Here is a 20884-nt window from a genome sequence, read left to right on the forward strand (position 1 = left end):
TGTATATATGCTGTCAGTGACAGTTCTTCAGAATATTATATTTTATATCATAAGTATATTATAGAAAATCGGAATCTCCAAAAAAGCAGAGTCATGTGTAAACTGTTTTTGTTAATAAACAATACTTTAAAATGTTATAAAGCGACTAATCTTTGTGGCTTCAGTCATTGTTGGGATACTCTTTTAAAGCATTAACAACTTATATCAAATTCAATATTGTTATTAGGGCTGCATGATATTGGAAAAAAATTGCAATATAATATAATATAATATAATATAATATAATATAATATAATATAATATAATATAATATAATATAATATAATATAATATAATATAATATAATATAATATAATATAATGAGATATACTTTCATTAGATCACTTAACTCCTTTTTGCGAAGACTTCAGATTGATTGGGATGATTTTAAAGGGGAGTAAAATTTTACAATTTTTATGTGATTTATTATATACATATAATAAAACAAAATACAGTCATAAATAAACACAATGGAGCAAATGTTAAAGTGTAATAAACAGTTATTTATGGTTTTCTGATGAGAGTCTAACAGTATTCGGTTACTGAAATTGCATAATCAAATGTAAATTAATAATGCATAGTCTTCATCATTTAAATTGTTCAATAAAATCTTTATTAAACTTCTTTATGCTCTATTAAAATGCTTTGAACCATCTTAAAATCCTTACATAGTCACAAGCCTTAAAAACACATGCACATGATTAACTTTCACTCTATTATGCTTAAAGTCTCCACAAATCTCACGTGTTTTGACCTGTGGTTTCTGGTCACCTATAATCACAGCTCAACATTGCATATCTTGCGATGTGACTATTAGGGACACATATATTGTGATATCGATGCTCAAACGATATATTGTGCAGCCCTTATCGTTATTAGTCAATATGAAAAAAGTGATCAAGGTTGCATTTTTGTCATATCATATTGTAGAACATATGGACACCTCAGAGGAATAAGATGAGACAATGTGCAGTGCAAAGTTGAAGAAACAAACCAGACCAGCGCATCACAATTTATCAGTTCTCCTGTCTAAAATGAACACAACACAGCAACCGTTAAAAATCCATGGCAGAATTAGTAAAAGTGCTCGGAGTGGGTCAGAAATAGAGCATTAGTTTACTGTTGTGTGGCATTCAGTGTTGAGAGAATAACCAATGGGTTCTGATGTCTCTATTTGCATCGTTCCATGAGTTATGATGAAGACATGCTGTAATATTGTGTCAATAAGACAGTGTTGGTTTGTTCGCTTCATTTTACTGTGGATTTGTTTTTAAGAAAGACAATACTTGACACAGGCTTTTCAGAAAAATACTAAACATAAAAGATGCAGGGCCTATTATGCAGGATCAATAACATACACATCCATAAGTGTGAGTAACAGTGTTTTTACCCTGTGCCACTGCGGTTTTGCCCGTTACAGATCGTTGAATGCACATTTGAACTTGGTTCATACAGGCATATCACACCTTGTAATGTATGCTTTAGAACCTATGATGAATGGAGGTCCTCAGACAAACCTATAATACAGAAATCTGCAAACCACACAGAAAATAAGTAAAATATGCAATTAATTAACCCTTTACATAAAGAATAAGTTAATTAATTATAATCATTTTGGCTTATATGCAATGGTGGATGACTAAAAGTGGAATTCACTATTAGGAACTCAAATATTCTGTATAAGCACATTGTTAGAAGGTATTATTGGTGCCATAAATTGTTTGAATCCAGCAGGCGACATCTCCTAACCCTTCCAACCCTTTCAGAGCATTGTTTCATTGGTAAAGTCATTTGAATAACATAGCCTAAAGGTCTATAAAGCAAATGTCACCACAGCTTATGTCAACAGCAATTCCTGTGATATTACAAACGAGCAGCAACTGCCCCAAACATTCGCTTCATACTCAAAACACGTGAAATAATGCCTCCATTCAGCGTGGCTCGGATTTCCACAAACCTTCTCTTTGGAGAAAACAATTGGGCGAATTTGAGATCCTGCAAGTGGCTTGGCAGCTGCTGCTGTGAAGAGGCAGACAGTGTGTATAGCGTAAATTATTCAGTAAATACCTCTATATAATGTACACTGCATATGTCCGGACCTGACTGAGCCCTTTATTGGCCAGCTGGTCACCAATATGCTCTCTGCAGACAAAGAGAGCAAGCGGCAAGCGCAATTCCATTTCGGCAAGCACAAGCGTTAGCGCGCGTGCGATGAAGTGCTTCCAAGACCTGTTCATTAATTGCGTGTGGAAAGTTGTTGGGAAATCATAATGGGAGTCAAGGCCTACACTCAAAGGCTGTAGGAGTAATGGAGCCACATTCAAAGGAATACATCACTCCAGCGCACTTGGCACTAGAGAAATACATGAACTTTAACAAAGGAGTGCGGGCAATTGGCAAGAGCAGCAGTCACTTGCTATTACTCACGTTGTGAGAAGAGGGGGAAACTCACTCCGTAATTGCAACCCTCTCCCAAACTGTTAACTGAAACAGTCATTAACTACAATAGCAACTTGGCTACTGCAGCCACAGCAAATTAGATCAACGGCGTGACTGACTGAGTGACTGGGGGTAGGTACGGCTCTTCCAGGAGAAAACGAGAGAGCCACGGTGAAGGAGGGGTGGGAAGAAAAAAAAAAAAAAAGACTGTCAGGGACAAGTGTTTCACAGGGGAAATATGAAAAGCAGCTTCAGCCTGGAACAATATAAATACTCTTATCATCTGAATCTGAATGTGACGCTAAACAAAACAGGAATCCTGCTAAAATCCAAACAAAATGAGGGCCAGACGAGCTGCGTAACACAAAGGAGGGATTTTTTGCATATATGAACCAAAATGGCAATGAAGAGGCTCATTTGATAATCAGATAAAGAAACCCACATCAAGCTTGCACGCAATGGCTCAACAATCGACCTGGCCTTTCGGTAACCCTCCCCAATCCTGAAGCTGGCCAATGTAATGGAGAGACAGAGCCGACTGAAATCACTCGCCTTTATCCAGGAGATCAAAATAAGCAAATTTGGGGCATATAAGATCATGAAAACAATATTATATGCGTAACCGAAAACTAGACTGAGATCAGAAGTTCTTACTATACATCCAGGTTATTTCCATGATTTTATAAGGCCAAGATTAATAAAGCTAAACAGCAAGCATACTCGGACAATGTCCATTTCATTCATGACAACTGGTCTTTAATCTATTTTAAGTTATGAGTGCCTGTTTTGCATGTACTGTTTCGCCTTTACAGACCGTCTGTTCTATAGAAACAATTTTCGACATTTAAATGTTTACATGGTATTGAGCTAGTCTGGGAAGAACCACCTGCGGGCAGATTGTATTTATTTTTATTTTTAAACAGCACTGAGTCATTCACTCTTGCACTCTTTTCAGATTGAAAGCTTGGAATTAAAAATTAAATATGAAAAAAAATTAAGTAAATAATAAATAAGGTGATAAAGCGATGCTTTTCAAAGGTATAAAAGAATTCAACATACAGAAAATGACTTTAATATTACAACAAAAAATAACTAATAATACTAATAAATTATGAATTTTTAAAAATGTTATCTTGTGTTGCGATGACTAAATAATTTTAAGCATTAAATAATTTTAAAATGTTTTGAGCCTCTGATAAAAATAATAATAATAATAATAATAATAATAATACTTTTAATATTGATATCATTCAGTTGAAGAATTAATTATTAAAGATATTTTTAATATAAATGCATCCATATTCCCTCAATAACTTTCTTTGGACTTAGTCTTTGATTAATTTAATGTAAAAAATTATTACTCATTTATTATTACTTGTTTATTAAATATTTATTTATCACTTATTGTATGTAGTTTCAAAAGAAATTATTACTCCAGTCATTATCGATTTTATTACTATCACCATTCATAATATAGATGTTAATATTAATTAATATATAATGCATAATAATAACAATAATAATAATAATAATAAACAATAATAATAATAATAATTATTATTATTATTATTAATATTAGAGTGATTTCTGAAGGATCATGTGACTCTGAAGACTGGAGTAATGAAGCTGAAAATTTACCTTTAAAATCACTGAAATAAATTATTAAATAAAATCATAAAATTTTTACTGTATTTTTTATTAAATAAATACAGTATTGGTGAGCAGGATAAGCTTATTTTAAAACATTTAAAAATCCTACTCTACTGACCCCAAATATTTTGAAAAAAGCTGAAAACCTGTAATTATTGACTTCCATGGTAGAAAAAACAACAAATACTATGTAAGTCAGTAGTTACAGGTTTCTTGCTTTAATCTGAATATATATTTTTTAGTTTTTACCAGAAGAAAGAAACTCAAAGAGATTTGGAACAACAGAATTTAAATTTTTGGATTAACAACTGATAACTCAAATACGTTGATCCATTTTTTTTAATCTACATTTGTCTACAAAAAAAAAAACGAAAGAAATTCAGACAGTAAAGAACAACACTAAAAAACAGGCCTAGAACAAAAGCAGGAATATGAAAACTGTAATATATTAAGTGTCAGGAGTTATCTTGCATTGTTTCTTTACAATGATAAAAAAAGAAAACAAAAGAGTGTCTTCTTCCTTGTGAATTGTCATTTACACAGAAGACGACACCCAGCTGCAAGTCACTAACGAGCCAAAGTTTCTTCGGGAAGTGTCCCGCTTTCATGGTTGCCGGGATGTTTAATTACACCGGCTGCGTAGTGGGTAAAGAGAGGGGGAGGAGGGAGGAGAGGAGGAGAGGCATCCCTCTCTGACAGCCGAGCTGAGATTCCTCACCTGTCCAAGGCGGGAGACGCACCTGTCACCGCACACTTAATCACCAGCGTGCTCCGGGCCCAACCGGGGAGCCACACCACCACGCCGAAATTAAAATGAACTTTCTTGCCACGCAGTTAAGAAGGCAAGAAGAAAAAAAAAAAAGAGAAACGCTGTCATTCCTCTTCCCCTCATTAATATTCTGAGGTTAAGAGCTTTTCAGCGAAACGTAATTAATTGAAGCTGAGCTGACAGTAAACAAGCAATTTCAAATTAAAGCAAAATGACAGGACCGTCATTTGTAAAATGTGAGCAGATTTTGGCGACAGATAAATGAAGGAAAATGTTAAGGAGGAAAAAGTGATGAAGATATTAATCTTCACCTGTCTGTGTCAGCGTGCCACTCATATCCGCGATGTTGCTCTCGATCCGCTGCAGATGCTTCTTGTCCTCTTTGCTGCCCATAATGAGGGGAAGGATGTATTTCTGCAATTAAAAACACGGCACGTTATTAGAATTCCACTCAGGAACAGGAAAAACAGGCCCGCGGACTAAGACTCACTCATGTCGCCAAACAGACAAAGGGCTATCTACTAGCACTGTAGAGCTGTATTACTTTATAAAAAAAAACACCTTAAACATCAACTCTACGAATGCTAAATATTTTTCACTTCTAAGTACGTCTAATGTGCCTAAAGATGGTATTTTAATTCTTTGCTAATGATAAATTTTTCATTATTAAATGAATTAATGCATTATTTACAAACCAGTTATTTAAGAATAGCTTGCTGAATGAGTAAGTAAATGATTAATACGCTACTCAAATGAACATTTATACATCACATTTTTCAGGCATCCAGTTACTCTGTATGTCAATAAATGTATTAATAACACAAATTCCTACAGATTTGTGAGCTCATCTAAAGAGAGGGCTTTTTATGAGAACTATTTATGCTTTGAACGAAGAGATGTTAGAAAAATATTAATTAAGGGGACCTATGTTGCCCCTTTTTACAAGATGTAATATACGTCTTAGGAGGCAGAAAGGATGTGATAGGAAGATTTCTTTTAGCATGCTACAGATGGCCATTTTTGCTAGTGTGTGTGTGTGTGTGTTGCTTTAAATGCAAATGAGCTGCAGTTTCCTGCTCCCTTTACAGAAGGCGGAGCCTTTACAGCCATGTGTCAGATACTCTTAAAATACCTGTTTGGTTTATAATGTATATGCAACTCCTGTGATATTGCAAGTTCTTCAAAATCATGGAAGTTTATGTTCTGCATGCATTTGTAAGACTTGTCAGTTTAAACTTATTTGCACACTTATCTAAATGGAAAGCCAGCTGCATGGCATGTCATATTGTATTTAAACTAAAGTTCTCTTTAGCATTTTATTGTACATAAACTGTCAAAAACATCAAGATCCAAACAGCTTAATATTTTGTGGAAATCCTGATACATTTTTTCAGAACTCTAAAGCTCAGAAATATCATTAGAGCAGCATTTACTTGCAACAGAAATCTTTAGTAACATAACATGTTATTACTATCATGTTTTGACCAAGAGCCCATTTATATGCATCCTTATTGGATTAACACATCTTTCACATGGCATGTTTACCTCATACGAATTTTTCTGAAACAATAAGGAGGCTAGGGCAACACAGTGGCGCATTAGGTAATGCTGTCGCCTTACAGCAAGAAGGTCGCTGGTTCGAGCCTCGGCTGGGTAAGTTGCTGTTTTTGTGTGGAGTTTGCATGTTCTCCCTGCGTTCGCGTGGGTTTTCTCCGGGTGCTCCAGTTTCCCCCACAGTCCAAAGACATGTGGTACAGGTTAATTGGGTAGGCTAAATTGTCCGTAGTGTATGTGTGTGTGAATGAGTGTGTATGTGTTTCCCAGTGATGGGTTGCAGCTGGAAGGGCATCCGCTGCATAAAACAAATGCTGGATGACTTGGCGGTTCATTCCGCTGTGGCGACCCCGGATTAATAAAGGGACTAAGCCGACAAGAAAATGAATAAATAAATGAATAAGGAGGCTTTTGAACAATCACTATTTGGCGAAAGAGTATTGAGCAACTACATTTTTATAGAACAGAACTACAAATTTCAGAAACACAAAAATTCTGTGTAATTTATTTAATTTTTATAATTAAATGTTTTATTTAATTTGATTTCATTTAATTTACAAACAAAAGCATTACAGCAGACATTTACCACTAGGGATGTAATGATTCACTGTAAACGGGTTGAAAATCGGTTAAAATAAGTGACGATTCAAACCGGTAGAAATGTTGAGGAATAAAAAAATGTAAAAAAATAGCGCTACATTTTTTGAACAGAGTGGACGCTGTGTTTATAGAGGTGGGTTTAAAGAGGTGAGGAGGTAGACTAAAATGACAGCAGTAAGGTGCCCCAGACAAACACAAACTGTGTGCAAATACTGCAAAAAGACGTTTACTTTCACTAACAGAACAATGAATATGATGCAGCACAGTGCAAAACTACTGTCACAGACGTCTATACGCAAAAAGCTATTAATAGGCCAAACAACACGGACCACAGGATTGGCATCTCTGCTTGCTCAGATAAGTGCTAATGTTGTGGAGATCACACGGCGCATCAGTTTTCATAGCGAAAATGTGAAGATGTTTTTCCAAGACTGAAAGAGAAAGTTGTGCAGAACCAGGTATTAGATTGTTCCTTCTCTAATTGAGAAAAATAAAAGAGCACTTGTTCCCCTTAATTTTGTCTCAAATCATTTTGTTAAAAAATCATGAAAAACTTGTGTATTTTGAGATTAGTATCGTGAATCGTATCGCATGGTGAGTTAGGTGAATCGTTACATCTCTATTTACCACTTAAAAAAGTCCTAAAAATTTGAAATGGCTTTTTCTCTGGAAGTGAAAGAAGTAATTTAATATTGAAGCTACATTTGAGACAGGCTAGATAAACGCAGCATGTTTTAATATACATTACAGTACATCAACACAATATATTAAACAAGGAGGGGGGGGGGATGAATTCTACACGGTACTATTGTTTATGCTTGATGCTTGATTTCACAGTATCAAGTTCAGCACTGAGCTTGGCAACAGCAGATAAAACATCATTATACGAATTACAATTAATAGGCCTGCATTCATGCTGAAAAAAAACAAGACCTTTCATTATTATTATTTTTTTAATCCCTCTCAAAAGTCTTGTGGTTTTCTCACTTCATCCACAGCAATTTGCCTCAATGGCTGACACTGAGGCCGAGAATTAAGCATCGGGGCATGACTCTGGGTTCAACATCATTAAGTCTTTTAGCCCACAGGCTGGCTTCTCCATTTATACATGTCACCTTCTGAGGACAATTGCTTGTCAGGATTTAAACCTCGTAGAACAACATCTCCAAACACCGAGAATAAGAACCAAAGGTCAGATGGCTGACGCTTCCACGCGCTTCTCACGCAGTCGTTGTTTTATTTCCAAATGTGCACGTCGATTTGTTGCCCTCAACAAACAAACAGTGCATAGACGAGGAGATTAACACAGCATTTGGTGAATAGCTGGGTGCTTTAAAGCGTAATGTGCATGCGCAGGCTCTCCGTCTGGAAAACAGTTGGCCTTAACAGGTTTTCACAGCAGCGCAAGCATTGTTGACACCGGCGTAAGTAATAAACACTTTTAAGTTGAAAAAATCAGAATGAGTGTCAACACTGGGGTAGTTAATAAGCGAGCTGCTGTGAGCTCTGTTTACAATGTGCTCTATTATAGCATGAATAAAGCCGAGGAGGAGGACGGGGCATATGGTGGCACCGGTGAGACGGTCCTCTGACATGACAGCAGCGAGAGCTTCGCAACAGGGAACTGGACCTCCAGCCACGGGCACAGATCCTATGAACAGCAGAGATGCACGCGGGGGACTGGAGGACCACAAATTGTGTGCATGTTTGTGTTTGTTTGTATAAAACAGGGAAAAAGGAGTGGATAGTTTAACCAAAAATGTATATTTTCTCATGTATTTACTCACCCTCATGTGGTTCCATAACTTATTTTTTTGTTTATTTTTTTCTGCTGAGCACAAGAGATGATCTTTTGAAGAATGTGGAAATTAGTAGCCATTAACATCCACAGTAGGAAAAAGTTTGGCTCAAGTATAGAGTGAGTAAATGATGACCCGATTTTAGATTTTTTAAGTTTAATATCGCTTTAATAAGAGTAATTATAAACACAAGGTGTGTCCCACATCAGCACTTTTCTATGCCAGTTTGAAGTATAAATAGTGCACTCACACTGAAAACTCTAATACGTGCACTTTAATTAGCCGGATAATGCACTCATTTAACCGGTAAAATTAAGTGTGGAATGTTGGACACTTCACGCACTCAACAGTCGCAGCTTTGCTCACGTAGCGGAAGGGGTGGAGCTATCGGGCGCTCAAGTTGCATTACTTAATTTATTTTGGCTTGTGAAAGTAAAATTCTCCTACGAGAGTGATTATAGCGCCTCCTGATGGTGAATGCGGTTATACTCATGGCAGGTATTATGAGGTAGTCATTTATTACACTAATATGGCAACCGTCAAACTAAGTAATGCTAAGTAAAATAGCCAATAGTGTTCCATTTGGGACAACACTAAATACATATACTATGCTGGTGAGTGTGTTTGTGCATAAGTACAAAGTGCATAAGTGCATAGTGTATAGTGTGCCATTTGGGACGCAGCTCCAATTTAGCATTTTTTATGTGTGATGCTTTACTTTTACATTCACACCGAGAGTAAGTTAATTGATTGATTCATTCATTCATTCATGGATTCATTCATTCATTATTTCATTTAGACTCATTCATATATTGACTCCTTCATTGATTTATTCATTGATAACTTCATTCTTTAATTCATTTGTAGATTCATTGATTGATTGACTGATTCATTCATTCACTGATTCATTTCTTCATTGATGTAGTCATTGATTCATTCATTCATTTATAGATTCATTGATTAATCCATTGATTGATTGATTGATTGATTGATTGATTAATTAACTGATTCATTGATTAATTCATTCACTGATTTATTCAATCCTTCATTGATTCATTAATTTATTCATTCATTGTTTTATTCATTTATAGATTCATTGATTAATCTAATGCTTGATTGATTGATTCATTTACTAATTCATTCATTCTCTGATTCGTTCATTCATTGATTCATTCATTCCTCCATTGATTCATTCATACATTTTTTAGATTCATTGATTGATCCATTCATTGATTGATTGATTCATTCATTCATTTAATGATTTATTCATTCATTCATTGCTTCATTGATTCATTCATTCATTCATTCCTCCATTGATTCAATCGTTCATTTTTAGATTCATTGATTGATTTATTCATTGATTCATTCACAATTGATTTGTTCATTCATTCATTGCTTCACTGATTTATTCATTGATTGATTCATTCATCAATTGACTCGTTGATTGATTAATTAATTCTTGAATATATCTAGGTCCAAGTCAAAGGTTTCTGTATTGATATACTTTAAAATGCAATTTATTTACAAAGCTTAATTTTTAGCAGCCATTATGATTTGCCAGGGAAAATCATATTTCTAATCTTGCAAATTTTCACACAGATCTTTTTTTTTTGTATGTTACTTAGTACAGCCAACCAATAATATTATGAAATACAGTGGTATCCCTCGCGGGAGTTATGTTCTCTTGTTTAAACACTCTCAAAGTTCAAACCTTCGAAGAAAAATAACTACATATAATTCTATAACAGAATTATAGAATGAAACCAAAGATCAAAACCATTTGATCTTCATTTATTTATTCTGTAATGGTGCTCTATAGCTACGTAACTTCTACCTTTCTTTAGAATCTTCCTCTGACTTTTGGGTGCTACTGCAGGTGCCTTTGATGATGCAGAACATTTTGTCGACATAGTGGGGAGAAAACTTGCAAACACACACTACAGCACTTCAGTGTAATACTGCTAGCGATCAATGATTTATGTAAATTTGGAAAACTGAACGCATTCTGTACTGTACAGGAGACATGGCACGAAGGAGATTGATTGACAATGGTCTACAGCCAGTCAGGACATAGAACAAAACACTGTATAAAAAAAGCATGTCAAATTGCACGAAAAAAATCAGCGAAACTGCGAGGCCACGAAAAGTGAACCGCATTACAGCGAGGGACCACTGTACTACAATAATTAATATAAGTGTACCTCATTATACATATTTTTTTACTGCTTATTAAACATAGTTTCTATACTGACATTCTAAAATGTTACTAGGCTTTAAAGTCTAGTGAACCTTCTGAAATCATTATTATATGCTGATTTGGTGCTCAAGAAACATTTCATTATAAAATATTTTACTTTTAACAATGTAAAGACTCTGACTTTTAAATCACTTTAATGCATGCTTGCTGGAAAAAAGTAGGTTTGCAAATAAAATAAAATAAAAAAAATTTTAAAAAATAAAATAAAATAAAATAGCTAAATGTTTTAAGACAACTAATTTTAAAGACAAAAGTGATTTAAGGTGAGTTACAGTACGTGCTAGTACTACTAAGATCAATAGTAACACCTTTCTGAGCAAGCATCAGTCAGAGAATGAGTGAAATCAGAAGTCGATGTCACAATTTAAAAAAAAGCAGTTTCAAATAGTAGTACACGGACTCCTATCAAAGGAAAATGTGACTATTTTCTGTTAAAACGACACCGGTTTGGCTCTCTATTTAATAAGAGCAACCATGTGGGCTACTGGAGTTGGAGAGCGGCATTATAGATCGACTGAAGTGGCAGAGCGCTGACGGAAGCTTAGGAAGTTAACATGCGTTCCTAATCATGACATCATGGGACTTCCATATGATGTCATTGTAAATGTTGCTCCATTTTCTATCTCTTATAAAGTGCAGTAATGGAGTCCACATGCCACTGTGGGCAATGTGGGTTTGCAAAAGCGGGGTCTCTCCCTTACCCGACTGGGACTGACGGCCCACGCAGCCACCCATGCCCATGTGAGAAATTGTGTGCTGATAGTACGACAAAAAGTATTGCCGTTGGGTTTTTCCGAAAAGGAAAATAAAGAAAAGATCTAGAGGCTGAGATGAGCTCATTCTGGTGACGATGGCCACATTGAATCAAATCACACAATTGCTCAACATCAACGTAAAAACTCACTCAAAGGCAGAAATGCTAAGAAAAGATTGAGTTCTCAGAATAATGAACATGTTTTGAGTAACAGGCTACTGGTGGCAGTTTTAAAACACATACCCGGTAGAGATGATGGAAGCCAAAGGCTATTCCTGCCAGGATGACAGCCAGGGCACTGTAGTCTCTCCATCTGTAACCTGAGGGACCTGCAGAGACACACACACATACAACAAACCCATCTATTAGCCAAACTCTCAGAAAAGAAGCTGCAGTAGACCTTCTGGTGGATGCCATATTTACTTTGACATGAATGTGATGTATAGAATTGCAGTGTATACAATGGCCTCATTTTGCAACACAAGCAGAATGTCTCAGCAACTCATTAATTTGTAATTTTTTTGCTTCTGTTTTGTTTTGTTTTTTGCTTAAGAAGTTGCTGGTAATGAAGATCATGTCGACACTGATTAACAGGGTATTATAATTAACTAAACTAAAATCAGAAATGTAATGTTGCTTTTGTTACTTAAAATAAACTGAAAAAACCCAAATACATCACTTTAATGTATATTATAAACATTTTATCTTCCATTTTTCACTTATTCCAAGAAAATAATTATCACATTAATTTCTACACAATCACACAAAAAACATTGATTTAATTTCCATCATCACTCAAAAACCTTTATTCAACTTCTCTCTCTCTGCTCGTTAACGCAAATTTGAATTTGAACGTGGCATGGTTGTGGGTGCCAGACGAGCTGATCTGAGTATTTCAGAAACTGCTGATTTACTGGGATTTTCACGCACAACCATCTCTAGCATTTACAAAAAATGGTCCAAAAAAGAGAAAATATCCAGTGAGCAGCAGTTCTGTGGGCGCAAATGCCTTGTTGATACTAGAGGTCAGAGGAGAGTGGCGAGACTGGTTTGAGCTGAAAGAAAGGCAACAGTAACTCAAATAACCACTCGTTACAACCATGGTATGCAGAAGAACATCTGTGAACACACAACATGTCGAACCCTGAGGCTACGGCAGCAGAAGACCACACCGGGTGCCCCTCCTGTCAGCTAAGAACAGGAAACTGAGGCTACAATTCACACACGCTCACCAAAATTAGACAATAGAAGATTGGAAAAATGTTGTCTGGTCTGATGAGTCTTGATTGCTGCTGCAACATTGGGATGGTAGGGTCAGAATTTGGTGTTAACAACATGAAAGAAAGGATCCATCCTGCCTTTGTATCAATGGTTCAGGCTGGTGGTGGTGGTGGTGTAATGGTGTGGGGGATGTTTTCTTGCCACACTTTGGGCCCATCAGTAGCATTTGAGCATTGTGTCAATGCCACAACCTTGTTACTGACCATGTCCATTCCTTTATGACCACAGTGTACCCATCTTCTGATGGCTACTTGCAGCAGTATAACGCACCATGTCATAAAGTGCGAATCATCTCAGACTGATTTCATGAACATGACAATGAGTACACTGTACTCAAATGGCCTCCACACTCACCAGATCCCAATCCAATAGAGCACCTTTGGGATGTGGTGGAACAGGAGGTTTGAATAATGAAGGTGCAGCTGACAAATCTGCAGCAACTGCGTGATGCTATCATGTCAATATGGATCAAAAACTCTGAGAAATTTTCCAGTACTTTGTCATTTATGCCATGAAGAATTAAGGCAGTTTTGAAAGCAGAAGGAGGTCCAACCCGGTATATATATATATATATATATATATATATATATATATATAATATATATATATTATATATATAAATATATATATGTATATATATATATAAAGGCTCAAACACATGTAAACTGCTGTTTATTGTTTCATTTGTATGTATAAACGGACATTTTTATATATAATTCTTGTTTGTGTTCATTTAATAAAATAATATTTGGGAAAGAAAACTATATAAAAACTGAGTTTTTTTTGACAGTTTGACAAGAGTAAAACAAAAACCATGCTGAAGGCTTAATTATACCAAAACGTATTTAAAAATTATATAGATAAAATCAACATATTTTGTTAAAAAAATACATATTGGTATATTTTTATAGTTGTGTATTTTTTATATTATTATGTTTAAAAATATCGTGTAAAAAAAAACTACATCTTTACAAAGAAATACTCCACGACATACTGAACTTTTATGCCTCACTACTTTATCATTCACGTCAAACCACTCTAACACTCAGTACATCTATACCTACATGACTGTGTGCTTCTCGTTCCTAGAAGGAAGACAACAGAAAACCAAAAACATTCTGATTACACGTGGCTGTGGAATCATAAACTAGATCTGAACTTTTAGATTAACTACCACATTACTGTAAAACAAAATATAGGCAATTTCATCAGGTATGACAAAAGTACAATGGAAACTCTTGCTTAAAACATTTGAGAAGGGGAAAAAGGTTGCTGTGATGTTGAAGAAATGTAAATGAGAATCGTTGTAAAGATCTCTCAAACTTCTGCTCAGGCCTTGCACAAGTGCTCACTAGCGGTGGAGTATGAACACCATATAAGAACAGTACTATCAGGTACTATCAGGAAATGAAAGCCCACATCAAACAGCGCCTCCTCACCCTCACACTCATTCTCGGAGAGAAACAGTTGACCCGACAGAAGACGAAAAACAGCTCAGTGCAGATTCAAAAAATGAGAAAACACTTTACGTTCTGAGAAAAAAATGATTGCTGTAACATAAATAGCTGTGAAAATAGTTGAACTATAAATGTCAGTTAACAAGCAAGTCAATGTTTATAGTAATATGATCAGGAACAGTATGAAACATCCAATTCTGAATCACTTAGTTAAAAAAACAATTTGGGGGGGGATGACACATTCACACCTAAATGGTTATAAGAGACTTGTTCAAAGTATTATATGGTTCCTTCATCCTTCATTTATTCTCTTAGGTAAGGCAAGATCTTCTCATGCTTAGAGGGGAAAATGTGCTCAATGCATTATAAAGCTTGATGCATTAGAATCGGTTCTCAGTATCAGCTGATCACCATGACAAGGAATCAGTACTCAATATCAGCTGCAAAAATTCTGATCGGAGCATCCCTAGCTTTGACCCAACTTGGCTGTCAGAGCAGCAATACTCCCCCTATCTGTACTAGACTGATCTTGGTAAGTCAGTAAATACACCCTTAAGAAAAAGAAGTATTCTTAAGTAAAGGTCAAGTGTAAAAGTATACTTTATTTAGTAAGTAATTAAGCCCAAGATACACTGCAGTGACAAAAGCTGCACACTTTGTGGATAAAAAAGATATAAAAATAAATGTTTATTTTTAGCTTGTACGGTTGTACAGTTCAAATAATTATTCAGTTTTTTACAGCTGTCATTAAAAGAAACAAATTAACACCATGACACCTTGTGTCAGTGTCAGTCTGAACAGCCACGCCGCCACACCCCCCAGCTCAACTATGAATGACAATGAACATTTTTTCAATTCATAATTTGTAGATCTTTGCTAAATTTAATAATTAATATTTTAAGTTCAAGTGGTGTTTGTAAGGAATTAGATGCAAGCAGAATACAGCTGTTTGTCAAGCATACAGTGTCATCTGCTGTTAAAAAAACTCCTCAATTCAAGTAAGAATAGAAATGCATTAAAATGTCAGAATCATAGATTTACATAATTTTTTTATATTGCTTGCAGCATACTGGATAAGTGCAAGCAAATACCAACTCGATAAACAATAAAACACACATCCTCCCTCTTGCAAACAAACAGCATAAATCAATCTTTCTACTGTGCATTGGTTATTATATAAAGTACGTTCTACCGGTATTTAGCTGCATGGTGCAGCCAAAACTAAAACTTCTTTTTGATAACATCGAATCTAATCTTATTTTGATTTTTTTTGTTCCAAAGCTGAAAGTTCTGTTTTTAATTATTTATCATCACATCATTTCCATCCCCTGAAGCCTTTATTCATCATCAGAACACACATTATGATATATCACAATATGATATAAGAGACAGATATGGCCCAATCCTGAGATGTTCAAAGTTCAGAAATGGAACCAAAAACATAGTCAAAATAGTCATGTGACTTCAGTGATTTTGTTGTAATTATACATAGCTCAATGAACACTTTTGTGTACCAAAAAAAATATTAAAAACTTTGTTCAACTTTTACTTCTCTTCCTCATCAAGGTGTGCATTTACAACAGTCTTTACACTGTATTGCCATTATAAACAGCATCACAACATGCAAATATTGCCATAGTAAAGACATGCAGGTGAACTAAGCCATTTTTACAGGGTTTTTTATTTTTTTATTTGTTTTTTACACAAAAGTGTTTTTGGAGCTTCATATGATTACAGTTTAACCACTGAAGTCACAAGACATGTTTTTGGTTCCTTTTTTGGACTTTGAACATCTTGGGATCATTGGTGTTCATGGAGAGAGCTCTCAGAAATCATTTAAAATATCTTAATTTTTGTCTCAGGAGATTGTAACGACATGAAAGTGAGAAATTAATTAACTAAATTACAGAATTTTTCTTTTTTGGGTCAACAAAGCCTTGAAAATCCATTAAAAAAACAGAGGTACACCTTGGGCTTAAGGGGACAGTTCACCCCAAAAAAAGTCCGTTAATCACAATAGAAGATATTTTGAAGAAAGCTGAAAACCATTATGTTCTCCCTGCGTTCGCGCAGGTTTCCTCCGGGTGCTCCGGTTTCCCCTATAGTCCAAAGACATGCGGTGCAGGTAAATTGGGTGGGCCAAATTGTCTGTAGTGTAGAAGTGTGAATGCAAGAGTGTATGGATGTTTTCCAGAGATGGGTTGCTGCTGGAAGGGCATCCGCTGTGTAAAACATGTGCTGGATAAGTTGGCGGTTCATTCCGCTGTGGCGACCCCGGATAAATAAAGGGACTGAGCCGAAAAGAAAATGAATAAATGAATGAAAACCATTAACCATTGAGTTCCATAGTAGGAAAAACAAGAGAAGTCAATGGTTTCCAGCATTCTTCAAAATATCTTCTTTTGTGTGTAACAGAAGAAAGAAACTCATAATGGTTTGAAACATGTAAAGGATGAGTAAATGTAAATTGAATTTTCATTTTGGTTGAACTAAGAGAGTATTAATTAAACAAACCATTTCACAGAATGAGTTTATCAATGGCTTATAAGTAGTTGCCAAAATAATTTTGAAATTTGAGAAAGTGCTTTAACAAAAAAAAAAGAAAAAAAGAATTAGCTTTAAGTTACATTTCAACCAGCCTGCAAAAGCAGGAGCAGCCGTTTCAGTTCACACTGAGGCAATCTGGCAAGGCTCTGCCAACAGAAAGGAGGGAGAAATTATCATGCAAATGTTTAACGGCACACCAAACCGAGAAGTAATTAAAGCAAGCCTGGCTCTGGCAGGTCAACATGTCAGATACAAAATGCTCCATTTTGTAACATAGCGAGGTCTGCGGAACAGGTGTGTTACTGTAATTTGTTTGAATCTGCTCTACTGAATACAAATAGACAAGCTCTCTAATAGACTAGCAAAGCAATACCACTTTTTCATTTTTTGTTAAACAGACAAAGCGTAGCTGAACAAGCAGTTTTTATCTAATTATGTTAGAGGTCTGTTAAGGACAAGCACATAAAACGTGCCACTGATCATTGAGATATACGATAAAACACGTTACCTGCCATTAGGAAAAAAAACAGCACTACAATTATACTTATTTCTTTATGAAAGTGCATTTTATTTTCATTTTGAAATAAATAAATAAAATATATTTATATATATATTTATATATTTATATGTATAATAAGAATTGAAACAACGTGACCATGTTTTTACACACACATACAGTATACACATATTTTTAAAAAAAAATAAATACTCTCTAAGTGTTTTTAATGGAGAGATATTTTCAAACCATTTTTAAACAGAACCGTTTTAATAACTCATTTATTTTGTCTTTGTCGTGATGACAGTAGATAATATTTTATTATTTATTTTGCAAGACACTAATGTTCAGCCTGAAGTGCTATTTAAAGACTTAATTAGGTTCATTAGGCAAGTCATTGGACAACAGTGCTTTGTTTTGTGGCCAACTGAAAAAAACAATTTCTTTAGGCTAAAAATATTGGTCTTAGCAGTTTTATTTGTTTTTATATTTTTTATTTCAGGCAAAATGAAAAAAAAATCCAAAGATGAAATATATAAAAGAAAATACTGAATAAAATACCCTCTAATTCAACAGCACTTGGGAAATATTTGAAAATAAATTCAAAATTACACAGGAGGGCTAATAATTTTAATCGCAGACATGCAATATTCATATATTTTTTCATTTAAAATTATGTATATATACATATTGGTCAAACACGAGATGTCATTTGATGTATGCAACAAATAAACTTGAAAAAATAAAGTTCATAAAATTAATACTCAATGTTACCATCAATAGAAAGTATATAATAGGTTGTTTTCACATGACGTCATTGATGATGCGCGAAATTCATATGGAGGGCAGGAAGTGATTCTTCTATGTAGGAATCGCTATCAGAACATCAAAATATTTCTGTTTGATGTTGTTTATAATTGTTTAAATCAGTTGAAATGAGAAATGCTGAACAGTTTCAAAAGTTTTTGCTCACAAAGGTGAGAGACCTCAAGAAACTGAGTGAAAAATGGAAGAAAAGGCGGCATGTAATAAAGATTTTTTCAGCACATCCTCACGTACAAACTTTTTTAAATGCGATAAATCATTTGACAGCATTAATAAAGATTAGATACAGGTCTAGCTAAGTGTATTACGTTAATGTATTATATTAAAAATCAGACACAAACACCAGAACTTACACAAAATCCAGGAGAAAATAAATAACGTACCCTGCCATGTAATTGCTGCAATGAAATCTCTGTCTTGTTTTGTAATAATCCATGTCTTTACTGGCGTTTTGGCAGAATAAACAACTATAACATTAACATCAAAATGTGCAGCAGCGGTGAATGGTAAGTTCATCGACCGAACAAAAAAGGAAATGCAACCCTTGCGACAAAACTAGATGGTTATTATTGTGGAGCACTTTTCAACCCTGATCTGTTGTTTCATATTGTCTGGAAGATATAACTTCATCCGAATGGGGAAAAAAAACAATATAGTAATTCATAATAATTAAGTTTTTCAACAACATTGTGATAATGTGTACAACTCTTTGTTAATAAATACTACAGAATAACATAGTAAACTGATCTATAATAATACAGTAACGTTAGTGTAAACTGTAATGCATTGTGATGATTAAAGAAAATTGATTCCTATTGGATTTTTGTTTATTACTAATGTACCACAGCAACAATATAATTACTACAACAGTCTAATTCAAGTAATTATCTATGCTTCCAAAGACTATAGTATGTTTTCATGTTTCATGCTTACAGTATCTACCACCTTGATGACAGGCAAATATATTTTAGTTAAGTAGAAAACTCGTCTCTCTTCATGATCTAAGAATCATGCCCAACATGTGTGGTTATTTTCTATTTAAATCTCCTTTGAAATATGGTATATATCACAAAAAAGCAGACTTTCCTCTATGGCTCCTATTCAGTTTTTTACTTCTCTATCTGGATTTCCCATGTCACCCGAACAATGTGATTGCAAACAACCTATATAATAACAGTGACTACTTTAATGTTTTAAATACCCTTTCTGAAAATAACACATGTAATACAAATTATGTTTTATTATATTATTATATACAGGTTACGGCTTTATTACTCAAAAAAACATACATTTAGTAAGACATTCTTGTGTACTGAGAATATAACTAAACATATCCTTTAAAAATATATTTATGCATGCTAAGATTAAAAAACAATAGAAATCAGCTAAGATTGTAATCAGCTTGTAAGAAAATGGAAGAATTGCAGTTGAAAATATATATGAAAACATGTTTAACAGATTGTGACAAAATAACTCTTTAGTACATAAACTTCTATTTCTGCAGTTGTGTAACCTTTCTTCTCCCAGTACTCAAGAATCAGTGCCTTGTCACTCACTAGATCAAATCTGTCTGAAGATTGATGCTCAGTTCTACTGAATAAAGGTGACATTCCACGCTTGCAAGCACATCAAAAACACCAGCAAACCTGCAACTTCCCAAAACTTCCAACTTCTGACAACACCTCCGCTATCTGTATAAACGGTAAACACCACATTAACTGCAGTGTCCTTGCGAGAGCATGGCGTGCAGGACGGGCATGTTATCAGTCTGGACGAGTCCTTGAGCTGCTCCAACGGCCCTGACCGGTCCCCTACTCCAGGTCCAAACGGCGCTCCTTCTTCCACATGGCTAGCCCCTCCGCTCTCCACTCCTACTTTTTATTTGGTCACTTAAGGTGTGAGCATGGCCTCCATTCCCCTTTTTTCCAATCTCCGCTCAAATTTATTGGGTTCAGAAAAGGCCCTACTGTCCTTCTGCTGCTTGAAAATAGAGATCAGAGTATCCATTACTCCGACAGAGATGGATGCGGGTCCCGATGCATCGTCCCCATAACAAGGACATCAAAGAGAGGGACCCCCTCTTCCCAAGCTGACCCCCGCGAAGATCTTCTCGCTCTCCCCTCATTATGCCATTCTCTCATTGCCGTTTTGATATAAAACCCCCACTCTAGTCATGCTGTAGCCTAACTACACGGCCATCCCATCAACATCACTTTCATTACAAAACATGAGATGGCGGGGAGTCAAGGACGGGGTGGCAATAAATGAGGGTGGAATACATCTGGAATCATTGTCATACAGGTTAAGCATTATGCGAACTTCATTCAGGATTGGTAAATCAGCGGCCGGCCTGGAGCTCATAACCCGTGGAGGTAATAAAGATACAGGCTGCAGAAAGGCCCTCGGCAGGCCAACCA

At 35.3% G+C, this 20884-nt stretch overlaps 1 protein-coding gene across 1 annotated transcript in view; it reads right to left on the reverse strand.

Annotated features, from left to right (window-relative positions):
- Positions 1–20884, reverse strand: part of pex14 (peroxisomal biogenesis factor 14) — a 161115-nt gene that overhangs the window by 23709 nt on the left and 116522 nt on the right. Inside the window, exons 5-6 of the mRNA XM_056448788.1 lie at positions 12105–12190; positions 5209–5311 (exon numbers count right to left, since the gene is read on the reverse strand). Coding sequence (XP_056304763.1) covers positions 5209–5311; positions 12105–12190 — 189 coding nt within the window. The remainder of the gene's footprint in view (positions 1–5208; positions 5312–12104; positions 12191–20884) is intronic.

This window comes from Danio aesculapii, chromosome 23 (genome assembly GCF_903798145.1).
Source record: "Danio aesculapii chromosome 23, fDanAes4.1, whole genome shotgun sequence".
Classification (NCBI taxonomy): domain Eukaryota; kingdom Metazoa; phylum Chordata; class Actinopteri; order Cypriniformes; family Danionidae; genus Danio; species Danio aesculapii.